This window comes from Nelusetta ayraudi, unplaced genomic scaffold (genome assembly GCF_046127955.1).
Source record: "Nelusetta ayraudi isolate G7.1 ecotype Tasmania unplaced genomic scaffold, CSIRO-AGI_Nayr_v1 ptg000160l, whole genome shotgun sequence".
In the NCBI taxonomy this organism is placed as follows: Eukaryota; Metazoa; Chordata; class Actinopteri; order Tetraodontiformes; family Monacanthidae; genus Nelusetta; species Nelusetta ayraudi.
The window spans coordinates 907934-925426 of record NW_027466210.1 but is presented as its reverse complement, the minus strand read 5'-3'; the positions used below and the strand labels follow the sequence as shown (position 1 = coordinate 925426).

Genomic DNA, 17493 nt, shown 5'->3' with positions numbered 1-17493 from the left:
TTAAGTTGGGGGCGGGGGGGGGAAGCGACACAGCGATGCTTTCAGGGTTAATTACAAAACCCAGGGGGTGGGGGGGGGTTTGCAGTTGACAGTCGCCAACCTCCAACCAATGGCGTCGCAGCTCAGCCTAACACGCCTTCCCCTTCACCGCTCACCCCCTCCCCCCCTCCGCAACAGGGACCCGCTGTCAGACGTGCGAAGACGGCCACTACGGCGACCCGCTGGGACAGTCCGGGGAGGTCCGTCCGTGCACGAGGTGCGAGTGCAACGGCAACGTGGACTTCAACTCCCTGGGCGTGTGCGACCACGTGATCGGCCGATGCCTCAAGTGCCTGGGCCACACCGAGGGCGAGCACTGCCAGCGCTGCAGGGCCGGCTTCTACGGCGACGCCCGGAGCCAGACGGCCGGACAGAAGTGCAAACGTGAGTAAGCGAGAGAGAGAGAGAGAGAGAGAGAGAGAGAGAGATGAAGGGAAAATGTTGTTATCTCCTTGAAGAAAAGGCACGTTTGATCCTTCGGTCACGCCTCCACGCCGCCTCCACGCCGCCTCCACGCCGCTTTGCCGAGCAGCGTCTGGTGATTTGTTTACCCGGGATGAGTGAGTGCGTCATTAACTGTTATCGGCGATAATTTAATCAAATGGATTTTTTCTTTTTTTGCATCCTCGCAGGAACCAGGGAAGCTTTAGATTAATGTTTTGATCACGGTGGGGAAACTTTTTCACAGAGATTTCCTGTAGAACTTTGGATGAAAACTTGCATTTTTTTCACCCACGTCACAGATTCTTACCCCCGACGGTGCAACACAGGTTTAGAAAACGGAATTAATCCTCCAAACTTTCACATATTGCACTGCGCCGAGCACCACGCGGCCACCCAATCCCTTCAGGAAAGATTGTATTTGGACAATATCGCCTTAAATCCTCGTTTGGGGCAAATTTTAACGGGATGTGTTTTCAGGCGGAGCTAAACAATGACAAATTACACGCCAAGAAAGATTAAACATCTTAAACGAGTGACTAAACAAGAAATTCTTATCCTCTCCCAGCCCCGAACCAAACTTCTCTCCTCTGCAACAAAATCAATTCCAATTATTCCGCCGATATCGAACCTCTGAATGTTGTTACTACCAGTGTTTAATAATTGTTTCTTCCTCCAGCGTGCGCGTGCAATCCTTCGGGCACCTCCGGCCTCACCAGCCAGTGCCACCCGCAGACCGGACACTGCCACTGCCTCGGTCACGTGACGGGCCGGGACTGCAGCTACTGCGAAGTCGGTTTCTTCAACCTGCAGCCTGCCGTGGGCTGCGAGAGGTGATTCCCGTTTTTTTCTGATTTTGGGAGCAGTACCTGAAGTGGCCACTAGTGTGAAAAAAATAAATAATAATTCCCGCCCTACAAAGTTGTTCTGTAGTTCTTATAATACATCCATGACAAAAAAAGTCTGTGTCCCCCTGACTCATTCAGGTGCCGGTGCAACCCGATTGGCTCGTCGTCCGAGGCGTGTCACCCGCTCACGGGTCAGTGCGTGTGCCACCCAGGGGTGGAGGGGACCCTGTGCGACTCCTGCCGGGTGGGATTCTTCGGCTTCTCGTCCCACGGTTGCAGAGGTGCGGGACTTCGGAAAATCAGCGGCCATCTCTTGACGCGTAACAGGGAGAGTGGCGGCTTGCAGATGATGGTGCAGAAACAAAATGGAACACCCCCCCTCCCCCCTTTTCAAAGTGAAACTCAGTTTTGCCGAGTTGCTCGGCAGGCAACTTTTACCATTATTCCTAACAATTATATGATCCCAGAGTAGGCCAGCAGGGGGCACTGTGCTGTCATTCTCCCTCTTACAAGTCCGTAATACAAAAACCCGATTGTGAAATGATCATTTTAAGGTAGAAGAACTAACTCCTGTTTGCCTCACCCCCCAACCTCACCCCAGCTTGCAACTGCGACCCGATGGGCTCCGTCTCCATGCAGTGCCGCGGCAACGGCACCTGTCACTGCCGCCAAGGCTTCGTGGGCTACAAGTGTGACAAATGCGAGATGAACTACTTCCACGACAGGGCCACGCACCAGTGCGAGGAGTGCCCCGACTGCTACGGCCTGGTCATGAAGCAGGTGGGTCGGCTCGCTGTCTGGTAGTCTGAACGTCCGGGAAAATATGACGTAACCGCCTCTGCGAGCTGCAGCTAGCAAAACAAACAAGGCTGGCCTGTTTTTGTAAAGGCATGAAATAAGTGCGTAATGTAGGTTATGGAAAAAACGTCGCAACAACAACAACTCGGGGCCATTTCTAATTTTTGGATGCCTCTAGGGGGCGCTAGAGAGTCGAATTCTGCCATTTTCTCTTCATTTATGTGCGAAATTTGGTGACTTTTCGCGCATGTCCATTTGCCCTGCGATGACCTGCACGGTTCCAGAGCTGGTCTCATCACTGGGCCTCAGTCCCGAATAATCCAAGCCGTTCGTCAGTGAGTGAAATGTTGTCGAGTTTCGTCCCCTTTTTCGAACATTGTTCACGTATCAACACACGGCACAGCTCCTCTAGAGCGCCGTGCGCTGGGAGGTGTCCCCCCCACCACCACCACCCAACCTCTGGACTCCCGCAGCTCCAGCCGTCACACCTCCACCTCCGTCCTCGCCGCCGCGCACCTGAAACCGAGTCGCACGCTGTGGTTTCTCCCGGCCTCGCCGGTCGCTTTTCTTTTGTCCCCGCTGATGGCCGCTCCGTCCCTCCCGCCGCCCTCCTTTTCTGCTCCGCCGGCAGCAGGGAAGAGGCGCACAGAGAGAAAGAATTAGAGGTTTCTCCCCTGTTATTGGCCATTTTCCCTCCACGTCCTCGCACCCGGGGGTGGGGGGGTCGCCGAGGTGCACCGCGGCCACACGCAGAGACAAACAACCATCCGCACCGGCGACACGGCTTCAAGTTGCCTATCAGCCCCAGCGTGCGCGTCTTTGGCCTGCGACAGAAAGCGGCGGTCACCTGTGGAGCCGAAGGCTCGACGCAGGGGAAAGAAGCCTCGGCGGGGAATCGTCACCTCTTCGCTGTGGGCCAGCGACACTAACGGCGTCCAGGCCAGGCGGAGAGATTCTGCACGTGAACTTTTTTTTTTTCTTCTCATTTTACAACCAGCAGGCTTCTTATCTGATTCTTTAAAAAAAAAATAAAATAAAAAAAGACTCGGAGCAGTGTAAGCGAGCGCCGACAGAAAAATCCTATTTTAGCCTTATCCTTGTTGTTGCTATTCATTTATTCATTGCCTTCTGAGGGGAGACTACCCTCGGATGTCGTGGCGTTCCACCAATCAAAGCCCCATCTCAATCCCCTTGTCTGGATAAATAAGTAAATAGATCTTAGATGTATATAATTGTTTTCCCTGGGGCGTTTATCGTTGCAGCTCTGGGTTATCGGGTCGTCGCCGTTTGTTTTGTGGTTTTTCTTTGTCCTTTTTTGTGTATTCCCGCAGTCGGCGCGGGTGTTCCATAAATCTCTGTGCCGTTCCAGGCGGAGAGGCTGAGGAGTCGCCTGCAGGATTTGGAGAAGCTCCTGGCTCGCTTTGATTGTCGAGGCAGATCCAGGAAGCAGCAGCAGCAGCAGCAGCAGCAGCAGCAGCAGCAGCAGCAGCAGCAGCAGCAGCAACAGCACCACCTACTGGGCTATCACACGGCATGGCTTCACCAGCAGCACCAGGACCAGCGGGAGGACACTCTCCCCAACGCTTTGGAGGATTTCCTGGCATTTCAAGGTAGGCCTTTTGGTTCTGTTTGTTTGCCACAAATATCTCCTGCAGCCTCCGGGGACAACTGTGTCCCTGTGCAGACATACAGCGTGTATCAGCTTTGGCAAGTTTTTAGCTTGTAAACAAAAGGCTGCTTTGTCGCGTGCAGAGTGGAGTAGTGAAGTATGTTAAAGTGTGCAGTGTGCTCCCCCAAACCAGTTCCATCAAAACTGTGTAAAATTTGGTAACGTAGCAAAAGTGATGTAATTGTGTTTGCGTCCCCCAGCCAGTGCGGTGTAGTAGTAATAATGGTGTTGAGATGAATTGAACTGCAACATCCTCTGTAACCTGACGATGCTGCCAGCAGGGGGCCAGATTGTGTCTTGTCCACCACTGGCTATTGACACTGGCGGGTCTGTGAAACCCCAGAACTGTTATGCTGACTGAATAACGTTGCCAGAGCCCCTGCCGTGAAATAAATAGATGGATAAAACAAAAAAAAAAATTTTTTTTTTGACTGCTGGTTCATGCGTGCTTCAAAAACGTGACATGAGCCGCGGCTGCAGCGTCTGCTGCGTCTCCCTCTGCGGGCTGCCGCCGCCGCCGCCACCGCCGCCGCAGTAGACGTCGCAATGCGAAGCAGTTCAATCAGGAGGCATTTGGACGACGTAACCTTTCCCAATTACTAAACACAATGCCAATACATCCTCATTATCTTTAGCGGTGGAGAGAAAAGGGGGCTTACGGGCTCAGCCGCGCGGGGGCCAAATGGAGACAAATCATAACAATATGGGAGGCGGCACAGCTTTACCAACTTAATCCCCCTTTATATGACAGGCGCCGCGCCGCTAATCCCCGCTTTGCCGCCATTAGAGCCCCAATCAAGATAACAGTTGTCGAACAATCTACCTCCCCGACACTCACAACCTCACACACACACACACACACGCACACGCCCAATTACCAGCTGTGTGCTCAAAGACATTTAGCAGTTTAAAGAGTAGGTGGGAGTGACAGACTCACTGTGTGGGCGTGGAGGAGAAAATCTATCACCGACCAGGACTCCCGTGCACTGGTTAGATCTCAGTTTAGGCGGCACAGATGTAAAAAAAAAATAATAATTAAAGAGAGAGCGAGAGAGCGAGAGAGAGAGAGAGAGAGAGAGAGAGAGCCAAGCAGAGCATAAGTTAAGGTTTTGAAAGTAATTGTATTCCAGGAGAGAAGCGGCGCGACGCCACGAAATGAGACTGTAAGAAATGTGGGCGGAATTGCGTATTGATTTCTCCCTTAAACAAACAGACACACGGAATCAGGATGAAAGTCAAGCGCCAGTCCGTAAGTGAGAGTAATGCGTTAACGCGGCGCGGCCCACCGAGATCGGGGAGGAGAGAAAAAAATGTATACATGCAGTGTATATCTCTGCGTATAATCTGTGACGGACCGAGCTGCGCTTTTATTTATTTTTTTATTTTTTTATTTTTTTTCCCGCTTGCTCCCTGTGTCCTTCCAGAAGCGCGGGAGGCCTTCATTAAACAATTCTCCTCGCTGGAGGCCTCCACCGGCGGACTCCAGGCTCGGCTGCACGGCGTGGCGTCGGCACTGAACTGCAGCCTCGACGTGACGGAGGAGGAGGAGGAGAGGAAGGAGGAGGAGGAGGAGGAGGAAGAGGAGGAGGAGTGGAGCGGCGACGGCGGCGGCAGCCAGGCGACGTGTCGGGCTCTGGCCCGGGCGGCCGCCACGGCCAGGAGGTCGCAGGGGCGGCTGCGGCAGGCCACGCTGGACCTGGACAGCATGGTAGGTCGCCAACCTGTTGGGGTGAATTGAATCAGCCCGAAGAAGAAAGAGGGAGGCAGAAACCAGCGACCGGAAGAAGCTATTATGGTTGTAACGCCTTAATAACCCCTCATTTAGACGTGAAATAGTTTGTTTGCGTGCTTTTTTTCTTCGCCAGTGTGCGGCCACTTCGTAGCACGGAAGCTAATCACGTGACAAAGCCCCAAGCAGCAATTTCATTTCCTGTTTAATTTCCCATTACCTGCGCAGCAGCTCCGCCAAACCAGGGGTTCGGCAACCCGCGGCTGCAGAGCCGCACGCAGTTCTTTTTGTACCGCCGCTGAAGTATTTCATTGAAATGTACTTTATTGTAGTCGGTTAATCTTTACCATGCCAGTCGGGATTTGAAAATGATGGTGATCTTGTAAAATCAAAGTGAAGGAAAAAAGAAAAGTCGCTCTTGCACCGCTGATGTTTTGAACCCAGGCAGGAAAAACCATGGAGAATTCAAAGAAAAGAAAAAACAGAGCGTTTAAATCTATCTTGGTCCTGGTTCTGCTCTTGGTCTTGGTCTTGGTCCTGGTCCTGGTTCTGCTCTTGGTCCTGGTTCTGGTTTTGCCCCTGGTCTTGGTCCGGGTCCCCTGGTTTCGCTCCCGTTCCTGCTCTTTGTGCTTGCATTGAATGCCCGCCCACCCCGACATTTACAGTATGTGAACATGAAAAAATATGCGCTTGGAGTCCTGTCGACCTTTGCATCCACATATTGTAAGCGAGCAGCTGTTCTCCACGCAACCGGGAGCTGCAAGGGACAATGAGGTTTTTCTATGTCTGACGCTCAAGTTGCGTAGCTTCGCTAGCCCAGTCTCACCGTTGGCCGAATTCAAACCAACCGGAGGGCGGCTCAGGAGCTGCATGCAGATTTTTTGCAGCTGCTTTACATGCGGCTGCAAAAATTCAACACTGCTAGCAGTTCTGCGGGGGGGCGGGCACAGTCTGTCCTGCAGCAGTGAGGAGAAATGAATTATTAGATGGACACTCTGCCTCCAAGAAATTCCACTCAGCATTCAGGACTGTCATTTAATTAAACATTCTTTTCTCAGAGCTGCTTTCTCCGTCTTTGTTCTTTTTCTCCGGATAGGTCATTCCTTTTGAGCTGGCATCGGGACCGAACAAGTGGAACACGATGGTCAATGACTCGCAGGTCCTGTTGAAGAGGCGAGTCAGGCCAATGGTCCTTTTTATCTGTTCAATAATTTATTCATTTTCTTAAAAAAGAAAAAAAAAAAAAAAAAAACATTTTTTTTGTGTGTGTGCGAGTTCTATGAAAGTTTTATGGGGGGAAATGTTAAAAAAAAAAATTCAACGTACTAACAGCTGTTATTTAATTCATAGCAATCTGAAGGTGAGAGTTGAGCCTTTTCTGTTTTGTTTTGTTTTGTTTTTCCTCCGTATTCCTGAGTCCCATCGCCAGCAGGTGAAGAGCCCACAGAAAGGGTGATTAGCGTAGCCACCTTCAAAACCATCCAATCAGATTCCGCACTGCAGGTTTTAGCCTGGTGGACGGCAACAAGACTAAAAGCATCGCTCAGAAAGAAAAAGAAAAAAAAACAACAAAAAAACAAAAAAAACGTCCTTAGAACCAAATCGATGGCGCTTTCTATTGGAAGCTGGCAAGATGGACGAGCAAGAGTCTTTCCTCATCCGGCTGGTTTGTATCGTTGAGGCCAAGGGGTGCAATAAAAAGTGTGTCCCAAACCCTTTGCTCGCGAAAGCCACCGCACAGCAATGCATCATTTGATTGTTGAATGACCTTTGGAGATAAAGGGACTGGAAAAAAAGAGCAGAAGAAGGAGGGGATCTGGGGATCTGGTCCGGTTCACTTTCCTTCCGTCCTGCTTTCCTTCCTTCCTGCTTTCCTTCCTTCCTGCTTTCCTTCCGTCCTGCTTTGCCGCTTTTTTATCACCCGGCCCCAAATTACAGTCGCTGCCAATCCAAGCCAAACTACAGCAACTCCCAAATCCATTTTGGCTCTCACCTCGGGCGGCGACCGTCACGACGACGCGGCTCTCGCTGGAACGGCCCCCTCCGCTTCAGTTAACGCTTTTCTGTCTCTCCCCACCCACCCACCCCCCCACGCAGGCACAGGGAGGCGGCGGAGCTGGTGGAGGCCGTCGCCGGCCGGGCGCTGAACGCCTCCAGGCGGACCCTGGACGCCCTGACGGATCTCCTGCGGGACAACTCCACGGAGGAGTACATCGGGAAGCTAACGGAGCGGTGAGCGTCAGGGAGTGGAGCGGCCCACCAACCCCCACCCCCCCACCCCACCCCCCACCCAGACCCCTCACGCATTATAGCCTTTTTGCCGCACCGCCGTACCTTTCAAAGCGGAGTCGCGCCTCTGACTGCATTAAAGCCCCGTCGGCGTCTTCCTCAGCGGAGGAAGGGAGGCCTCCCTCCTCAAGCACGGCCGCCGTTTAAGGAATGAGACGTTTAGCCGGCGGTGTCGGAGGAGGGGGGCGACGCCGTCGCTCTAAGCCGTCTGCTTTCTCGGATTTGCCGCACGCCGGCTGTATCTCGGAGCGTGTGATTGCTCCGAGGATTATCCCCCCCCCCCCTTGCCGGAAAAGCCGGAGGGAATGATGCAAATAAAAAATTTAAAAAAAGCAAATGGAGAAAGAAAAGCTTCCCGTCCGGCGACAACGAGACAACGAGAGCAAAGCAACTTAAAAATTGATTACCCCCCCCCCCCCCCCCCCCCCCCCCCGCTGCACCTCCCGTCCCTTTTGAGACGAGTCATCCGATATCAGGTGACTCAGCGGGTTGTTGCTTCCACAGAGCCACACAGACAGCAGGAGAGGCGGCAATAAGATTGTAACTCCACTGCCGAATAGATAGACAGATAGATAGACAGATAGATAGACAGACAGATAAATAGATAGATAGACAGATAGATAGATAGACAGATAGACAGACAGACAGACAGATAAATAGATAGATAGATAGATAGACAGACAGATAGATAGATAGATAGATAGATAGATAGATAGACAGACCGATAGATAGACAGATAAATAGATAGATAGACAGATAGACAGACAGACAGATAGATAGATAGATAGATAGATAGATAGATAGATAGACAGACAGACAGACAGACAGACAGATAGACAGACAGATAAATAGATAGATAGATAGATAGATTCTAGACAAAAATAAAATCCCAATTTATTTTTTTCTCTAAAAACTAGATTTTCGAGTAAATTTTTTTTTTTTTTTGGTAAAACTACAAAAGACAATGAAATAAATTATTTCAAATATTTTGTCCTCATTTTAAAAGAACAAGCAAACACAAATTAATCCCCCTGTGGATAAAGTGACAACCTTAACTGTCTGTCACCAAACATCACTTTCAAAATAAAAAGTAAAGGCGCGCAAGTCTGGAGCGTGCGAGAGGAACATTTTAAGATTTTCCCTTTTTTAACATTGTCTTGACTAATAAAATTCCATTTCGATTTAAAATCAGTCAATCGCACACCTCTAACAGGTAGATAGATGCATGTAATACTCAGAATGACTTTGTTGTCTTTGACGAAATCAACACAATCAATGCTGTTCCAGCTGTGCAGATGATTAAAAGACAAAAAAACCATCCTGGAACACGAGGAGTCGAATTACCGACGACACTCTTGCAACCCTTTGCCGGGCGTCCAGCAAACACAAGAAGTCCCGGGCGCGATCGCAAGTGTTTACCGCGTCTTTTTATTCCTTCTCCTTTTCCCTCCCGCCGCCGCCTCCAGGATCGCAAACATGCAGCAGCAGAAGGAGAACTTGACAGCAGAGGTGAACGGCACCGCAGCCCAACAGCGGGCCCTGCGGGAGGAGTCGGCCGCTCTCCAGCTGGCCCTGGGCAACATCACATCATCCTTGCATCAGCTGGGCCTGACGCCGCCGCCGCTCAACCAGACACGTCCGTCCGACCGCACGGCGGAGGGCAGCGTGGACGCCGCCTCCCGGGTACGGACCGAATCTGGGTGGACCTGATCAAAGGTCACTGAAAGTGGCCCGGAGTTTCAAATCCCGGCGTCTCTCTTGTTAAAACCCCGCGACTTGATTCAACATTTGGCCAGCAGCAAGGATGGCCGAGGTGACTGGGGAGATTTGTTTTTAGCATTTTGCAGTGATTAAACAGCCACGGGATGGTGCAGGACGGGGCGAATTAGCGCTAGGGCCCCCGGGGGGGAGGGGGGGGATTGTCTGGCATTGTCTTTAACAAGAGATCCACATTTGTTCTGTTCTGCTTACTGCTTTTTCTGTCCAGCGGAGTGACGACCTACGGAAACGGGCCGGGCAGCTCGATCTGCAAATCCAGGCCAGAGACGAGCTCATCACAAAGGTCAGCGGGAGGCAAAAGTGTCTAAAACGGCTTGCTGAGAATACCGAAGAGTCGCGGGTGTTCCCGGTGCAGAACCTGTGGTTTTGCGTCAGAATACTCATCGGGTATTCCCCCACGGAACGAGGCATTCCCAAATTGAAGAAATAATTGCGAGATTGTCCCAAAACTCCACGGGCTAATTAGCTAAAAACTGCTTAGCATGCACTCCAGCTTCTCACTAGGCTGCTCACCAGTATAGACTGTAACCAGAAAAAGATCTCAGAGCCACTGTGAGTTGTTTGTCAAAACTAACTGGCACAAGACCACCTTCATTGTGTTTACCTTTCACTGTATGGGTTTGTTCAAGTAGCATCAGCTAGCTTATTGAGAAAATTGTGAAAGACTTCTTGTGGAAAGACTGCAGCTCTTACGAGGGTGAAGCGTTTGAACATATTTGGAATTATTCCGAGGTCAACAGGTTGACATTTTCGTTTAAATGCTTTCATAGTCTGGCACGCTCAACTGTAGTGGCACCACGTGGCCAATTAGCGAATGAAACGCGGCGCTTTCTTGTTGGTTGTAATTTCAACCCTTTTCTTTCTTCCGCCGGTTGAGTCTCGATAACTTTTGCTGCCAGCAAAATGCTAGCACGCCGCACTGTACGGCGCATGAATGCAAAACATGGTGAAACCTCGACATAATGCAGAACGCAGACGTAACAAATCCTATTTGCGCTACTTAAAGCACACTCGTATGGATGTTTAGCATTAAGTGTGCTCGCGCTTCCACCGACTGTCCTCCTCCGTCCTCCCAGCTCGCACTCGACCGAAGCCTCAACACGTCGGGCAACGAGCTCGCCCAGCACCAGAGCGACCTCCTGGAGCTGCAAGCCCGGGCCGAGGGGGCAAAGGTCGCCGCCCTGTCAGCCGTGGTGGAGGGCAAAGACGTGGAATCGGACGCGATCACGTTGCACCGAGAACTCGATTGTGAGTCTTTTTTTTTTTTTCCTTTGCGCCTCTTCTCTGTTTTTCCCGCCCTCTGTCGAAACACGTCGGCGGAATTCCTCGCCTCCGACGGAGGTGTCAAGCCCTCGCGCCGAAAAACAAATAGGAAGCGCCGGCGGCTCGGGGTTACGATTTGAATAAAGGTACCGTCGCCGCTGTAAAGTTTCAGCCCACCCGGCGTGCCTTGAATGGCGCCGCGGCATGACAAATGCGGTGAGGTGGGATGTTTTGAGAGGCTTTGAAGCCGCCGCCCATAATGAAATGTTGGCTGCATATGAATCATTTAGATTCCTCAGAAGTTCTTTTGTGCGAGCTTTTATCCCCTCCAAATCCAACCTTGACAGCGTAGACATCAAAACAAAGTCTTCTGGTGGGTTTTTTTTTTTTTTTTTACCGTATATTTCGCCGGTTGATTGAGGTTCTGTCTCTGGACGGACGATTTCCTCTCCCTGCTTATGTCCACGCAGCCATGGTGAAGGAGTGGCCTCGTCGGCAGGCCCAGACGAAGGCTGCGGCGAAGAAGGAAAGACCCCTGAGGGAAAAGGTCATCTCGGAAGTCCGCAAAAGGGTTTCGCAGATTCGGGAAACGCTGAAACCGGCGCTGGAGAACTCCAGCGTCTCCAGGAACGACACCGAGGAGCTGAAGCAGACGGCAGACAGTGTGGCCAAGGTGTGTGTGTGTGTGTGTGTGTGTGTGTGTGTGTGTGTGTGTGTGTTCACAGTTTGATTTTTGTAAAGTATCAGCTCAGGATGATGAGGACTTTGGGGGCAGTCTGAATTTTTTACTCAAATCGGAGAGCATTAGCTAAATCCTGCCAAGTCGCCCAGCGTCCAAGTCTGACTTCCTGCAGTTTCTCTTTTGTCAAGCCGGTGAGTACTGAGGGACCAATCGGGACAAAAAAACGGGATGCCCGTCTTTTTCCTCTGTGCGCAGGAATCCAAAGCGGTCCTGATCCAAGCCAAGCACACCAGGACGGCATCCTCACACCTGGGCGCCCGCGTCGACTCGGCCTTGCTGCAGCTGACCGAGCAGGAGATGCTAACTGACGCGGCAAACTCGCAGATCCCACCCGAGGTGGCCAACAAAGACACATTCCGCCTCGCATCGTGATTTGCAACATCCCGTGAGCGACTTCCAAGACAAAAAAACTCTCTCTCTCCCTCGTTTTTCAGTCTGGCGTGTCCCTGACCAGCATAAAGGAGAAGATGGAGGCGGCCAAGCTGGAGCTGAAGGCCTACTCTCACACGCTAACCGAGCTAATCAGCAAAATCGGTAGGTTCGGCCCGCGGACATGGGGATTTTTCACCGCCGCCACTTTTTTTAGTCTTCCGTATCAATGCAAGTCGTGCGTCTTCATTACACCGTAAATGTCAGACCAGTGAAAGAGCTCGGTGGCTTTTTATGCCTCGTTTAACCCGAAAACACACCGTGGCCGCGGCGGAGCTGGACGAGGCGCCGCTTCTGCCAAGCCCCAGTTTAGTTTTGGAATAATTCAATTAAACATTTCTCGTCCTCGTTAACTCGGATCAATTTTCCATGCTCTCGGAGAATCAACGAGAAAGGAAGTCGCGCCGCCCTGTAAAAGCAAATGCGTTGCCAGGGCGACTTTTCATATGAGAATAACAGAAGGAAAACCCAAAGGAGGTGGTGGTTGATGACCACCTGTTGTTAGGGTTAACGTTGCATTGATTGAAATTGCCGATGATTACGTCCCTGATTCTCCACCAGCAGGTGGCAGTCGGGCGGCAAAAAGTCGCATGCCAACTGTCAAAGTGATATAAAGTAGAAGAAAACGGAGGAAGCTAATGCATGCCTAGCTACGGCTAAAGAATCTCATGCTAATGCTAGTGGCAGTTTTGTCAGGACTGGGGGGGGATGATGCTACCAGGTCTGGACTGGTAAGCTGTAAAGAATCCTATTGGTCCAATTAGCCCTCAATTACATCTGTAGAAGTTCCAGCTGATGGATGCTGCTTATTTTCTTTCTTTTTTTAAAAAAAATAAACAGAAGGCTGCAGGACTCCGGGGGTCGATAAAGTATCTCGATTCTTCTCCGTGATTCTCATCCATCTGTTCTGACACCCCCTCCCGCCCACCACATCCCCCGACTCCTATTCCTCCTCCACCTCCTCCTCCTCCTCCCCCTCCACCTCCTCCTCCAGACGGGAGCGTGCCGCTGGAGAGGTTCGACCGGATCCTCAACGAGACGGCGCTGCGGCTGCGGGTCCTCCGGGGCAGCGTGGAGAGCCCGGCGCTGGCCGCCAAGATCGAGAGGCTGCGCTCGGCCGCCGGCGAGCAGCAGAGCCAGATGTCGGGCATCGAGCGCGACTTGCAGGAGATGACGGAGGAGAGGGACAGTCTGAGGGACATCGCCCTCAACCTGCCGCCGTCCTGCCCCTAGGCCGAGGCCCTGGGGGGAGGAGGAAGTGCGCTTCAAAAAAAAACAAAAAAATGTAGTAGGAGGAGGAAGCAGCTTTAGTTCCCAAAAAAAAAAGACCCGTGGCATTAATTCACAACTGTCTCTCATTCCGCATAATATTCCTCCATATTTTTCACAGGATCACGACTATTAATAACTCTTTACTGTGTCGCGTTTACGTCGATGCAGATTTTCTTCGCTCCCCTCAAGACGGTCAATTGCAATCCAAACCTAGTTAGCAACTTAGTCCTTTCGCTCTCGGAGGGGCCGCAGGTCAGGATTTCTACCTCTATCACGGACGTTCAGCCAAACAGTGTGTGTGTGTGTGTGTGTGTGTGTGTGTGTGTGTGACTGTCTAAATGATAAACGTCTCCGGTACGACCTTCGAATTTCGTAAGCGAAGCCTTTTTGTACGCTAGCGGGCATTTAAAACGTCACTTTCAGTGGACGCTGCTGTCAAGCCATACAAGGGATTATAAGGAGGCCAAAATAATAAACTAATTACTCCAACCTCGGGGAAACCAGAGCACGGTGTGTTTTTTGTCTGTAATAAAGTTTTTGTCGCAATTCGTCTGCGTCTGAAGGAAACGTGACTTTTACCGAAGTTTTCCTCGCTTAACGGGAAGTCCGTCTTTTTTATTAATTAGTTTGAATTTAGAAAATTTCGAAATGAATTCAACCAGCAGCACAATTGGCCAGTGGCGGTCCTGAAGTCACAAGGCCATTTTTGTCCATTCCAATAACAGGACATCCATAACCGCGTTCCGTGGTCTGCCTGACATGTCGGCTTACCTCTCGTCCGTTCCTTTGTGCTCTTCAACTTGGCAGTGGCGACATTTGCATGACAGCCGAGCGCGCTTGTGACGGATCCGCAGTTGGACAAATTCCGCCTCAGCTCAGAGGGGCCGAGATTTGTCGAGCTGCGGAGCAACATTATCATTTCAAGCTGCAGTTCGGAGCTTAGCGGGGAGGGAAGAGCGCCGCTGCTTAAAAGGCCACTTCATGCAATATTCATGCGCGGTATTGCGCGCAGCGCCCGCCGAATTACTCCTAATGGAGTTGACGCAGAGTCGGAACGGTGTGAGTGCGTCGTCGCGCGCTGTTAATGTTGTCCTTTTTACGTCTGCTAACTTTCAACCCAGCAGGTGTTTGTGTCCGCCACCAGTGATCCTGGCGAGGTTCACGCCGTTGTGCTTCAACGCATTAGCGGCGAAACATGCTCGCGTTGCTTTGGATAATAGCGAGTTGTTTTTGTTTTTTTTTTATGAATAGGATAATTGTTATTATTTAAATACATTTCCTGCTGTTCAGCTGCAGAGATGAAGGCAACGGAGAAACAACAGCCGCTGACGTTTGTCACTGTCACATTGTTTGGTTCTTGTTTTATATTTTTTTTTGCCTCCATTCTATTGGTGAAGAGTGGAATTCTTCACCTCTGTGAAACTCCAGAACAGTCGCCTGCCTTCGAAAAATGTCACGTGAACGGCCGAAATGTCCCTTTAATGTCGCAGACTTTACACTTCCTGTTTGCCCCTTCCTTCCTTCCTTCCTTCCTTCCTTCCTTCCCCCACTTGCCATCACACCTGCTCCAAATATTCCTCGTCAGCCAATGCCCCCTTCTCCACCGTCTCCCAGCCAATCAGGTCGCCCCCCCCCCCCCCTCCCGGGCCACTTCCCCCTGAGTTGCTTTTGCCATTTCCTCCTACTTGCACGCCAGTTCCTCATCAGGAGGGTTTGTATTCAAGTCCTCGCCGTGTGCGCTCATATCCACTCCAGTCTGGAGCGCTTTCAAGAAAGTCTGCGAGCGCCGCGCTCGCGTTAGGACAGCTTCTAGCTCTTAAAGCGTCGCGCTTGTTTTGCCGTTTGCAACTCTGAGTCATCCCGACACGTTTGCAGACACCATTTGGTGAGACCACGCAGGCTCGTGGGTCAGTCGCAACTCTGCTTTCGCAGTGATTTGGACAGACAAAGTGGCTTTGTTTTGGGTTTTTTTTTTTTTTTTTTCTCTCCCATTTGCATAAATATAACCGTTGGTGGCTGGTTTGTACCGCAGTGAGAATCCATGTAAATCAAAAGGAATCAACGTGAGCGATGCCACTTGAGGATGATCCGTTTGCCGGGGCGGAAATCATGAATTTCATTAAGAGGCTAATAATTCAAGTAGCGGAACTGGTGCCCAGCGCTGGAGTGGTTTCAGCGGTAATGGGCCATGATCCAAACATAAACTCAGATTGTCATCAGGGCTGTTGCGGCGGTGGTGGTGGTGTTGGGAGATTACTTCCAGCCTCTCGTTTACGTTCGGGACTTATTCCCTCATTTGTGGCAAAGTGTCCCGGAGATAAAAAATAAATAAATAAATAAATAAATAAAAGAAAAAAAGCTGATTTTACGTCTCAAATCTTGTGCCGTTCACACTGTCATTAGGAAATCAGATCTGAGTCACATTAAAAGAAAAATCCTCCACTTGGCCCCCCAGTGTGTCAACCTCCCTTCATTCTTGTTTTTGTCCTTCTGGGGTTGCTTTCAACGCGCCCAAAACCGCCAATTAGTCACGTTTGAGGCGCTGCGTAAAAGATGCAAAGAGACGGATCATAAATATGATGAAAAGGCTCATTAAGTGCAGAAAATCACCAAAATTCTCCACATCCAATTTCTATACTGTATAGTGTGTTGTGGCGGGTAAGTCGCACGGGTCACGTGAGCGGACTGGCAACACATCTGCCGCAAGCATGTCGATCCCGTGCAGCGAGGGCTTTCGCGTGATGAAATAGTCGGAGCCTCATTTGACAGTCACACGTCGTCCTCTCAAGGCCTGCTGTGCCGCCCGTTCAAAAACAAGAAGAAAACACCGAAGCCGCCGCTGGGAAAGGTTACGTTTGCCGAGAGCAAATGCATTAAAAGGAGAAAAACAAACAAACAAGTGTTCAGCTATTTATGAGCAAATTTAAAAGAAACCGCAAATATTTTGGCTGTAAACACGGCCAAGGCGTAGTTGTTAAATTAATGAGGTCTGACAAAACAAAGTAAAGTACACGTGTATGATAAGAATAATACGCTGTGAGCACAGCAATTGCGTTATTTTAATATTCATGCTCTTTTTCTCCGGTCATTATCAGTAGAGCGTTTTGCTATTACAATGGGGAAACAAGGTGTTCCATTCAGGCATGAGTGCCTCTGCGCGCAGTCGGCGAGAGCACGAGCAACTGAAGGGAAAAGCAGACATGAACAGAAGTCATGAACTCAAAGTTCAGGGATATAAATGAGGCGCTATTAGCGAAATGTCGCTAGCAGTAATGTGCAGCAGCTGGGTTTAGCGTAGCTCTGCTGCTTCTGGCTGACAAGAAAAGTCTTTTGTATTCTTTTAATGGGGCAAAACTTATTTTAGCTGTACTGTAGGATCAGGATTCATAGATCTGGTCTGCTTGCGCTTGCACTATGTTTACTTGCACTTTAAGAAAGTGCACTTGCACCTCGTAATTTTATCTACCGCGCTAAAGGCCGGATGTTATCTCGTGCCAAATGATGCATCGACCGTCTGATGTAGGTTTTTGAAGCCTCGAGAAGGAATAAAAACCCGTAAGATCTCCGATTTCTGACAATGTTCAAAGTGTGACGCGTTATATTGTAAAAATAAATAAATAAATAAATAAAATTTTTTAAAAAAGATGTGAAAGTAGCTGAAAGTTTACCTGCTGCAATAGTTGAGTGTAGTTTGTCAGGAACTGGCAAGAAAGCAATTATTAAAAAAAAAAAAAAAAAAAAAAAAAAAAGGATCAAAAGTATCCAGGATGTGTGAGTGACTAGTAGCCAGTGAGGGAAGGCCAAAGTCAGACATTACCCTTTTGATGCCCTTCAGAAGCGCAGTGGGTCCTTTAAATTGGACGGCTGGAGTGACAGGGCTAACTAACGGATGTCTCCTCAAAGAGACGTCCAATCAGAGGAGACATTTTTAAAACCGTCTCCGCACGTCCTGCTGGGAGACTTTTTCTTTTGAGTTTGCAAAAGATCTGAGATTTTGTAAAAAAAAATTAATAAATTAAAAAAAAAGTCTATTTGTTCACGTTTATTTTTTTTATTTTTTATTTTTTTACTTTTTTTCAGAAATGTCAACATCAGAGTTGAAATGTCGATGTCTGTCAACGGGCACGGAGGCACGTCAGGGCAGGGAAGGCACCGGCGGGGGGGGGGGGTTCGCCGTCGAAACAGTTCCACTCAG

At 50.1% G+C, this 17493-nt stretch overlaps 1 protein-coding gene across 1 annotated transcript in view; it reads left to right on the top strand.

Annotated features, from left to right (window-relative positions):
* The window catches only part of lamc3 (laminin, gamma 3), an 88522-nt gene extending 74733 nt beyond the window's left edge, over window positions 1–13789 (top strand). Inside the window, exons 14-28 of the mRNA XM_076013920.1 lie at window positions 178–423; window positions 1160–1313; window positions 1467–1609; window positions 1930–2108; window positions 3496–3736; window positions 5220–5503; window positions 6621–6697; window positions 7622–7756; window positions 9280–9496; window positions 9801–9875; window positions 10669–10840; window positions 11326–11528; window positions 11793–11933; window positions 12032–12131; window positions 13021–13789. Of these exons, the coding sequence (XP_075870035.1) occupies window positions 178–423; window positions 1160–1313; window positions 1467–1609; window positions 1930–2108; window positions 3496–3736; window positions 5220–5503; window positions 6621–6697; window positions 7622–7756; window positions 9280–9496; window positions 9801–9875; window positions 10669–10840; window positions 11326–11528; window positions 11793–11933; window positions 12032–12131; window positions 13021–13259 (2606 nt within the window). The 3' untranslated portion in view covers window positions 13260–13789. The remainder of the gene's footprint in view (window positions 1–177; window positions 424–1159; window positions 1314–1466; window positions 1610–1929; window positions 2109–3495; window positions 3737–5219; window positions 5504–6620; window positions 6698–7621; window positions 7757–9279; window positions 9497–9800; window positions 9876–10668; window positions 10841–11325; window positions 11529–11792; window positions 11934–12031; window positions 12132–13020) is intronic.
* The last annotated feature ends 3704 nt before the right edge of the window (window positions 13790–17493 follow it).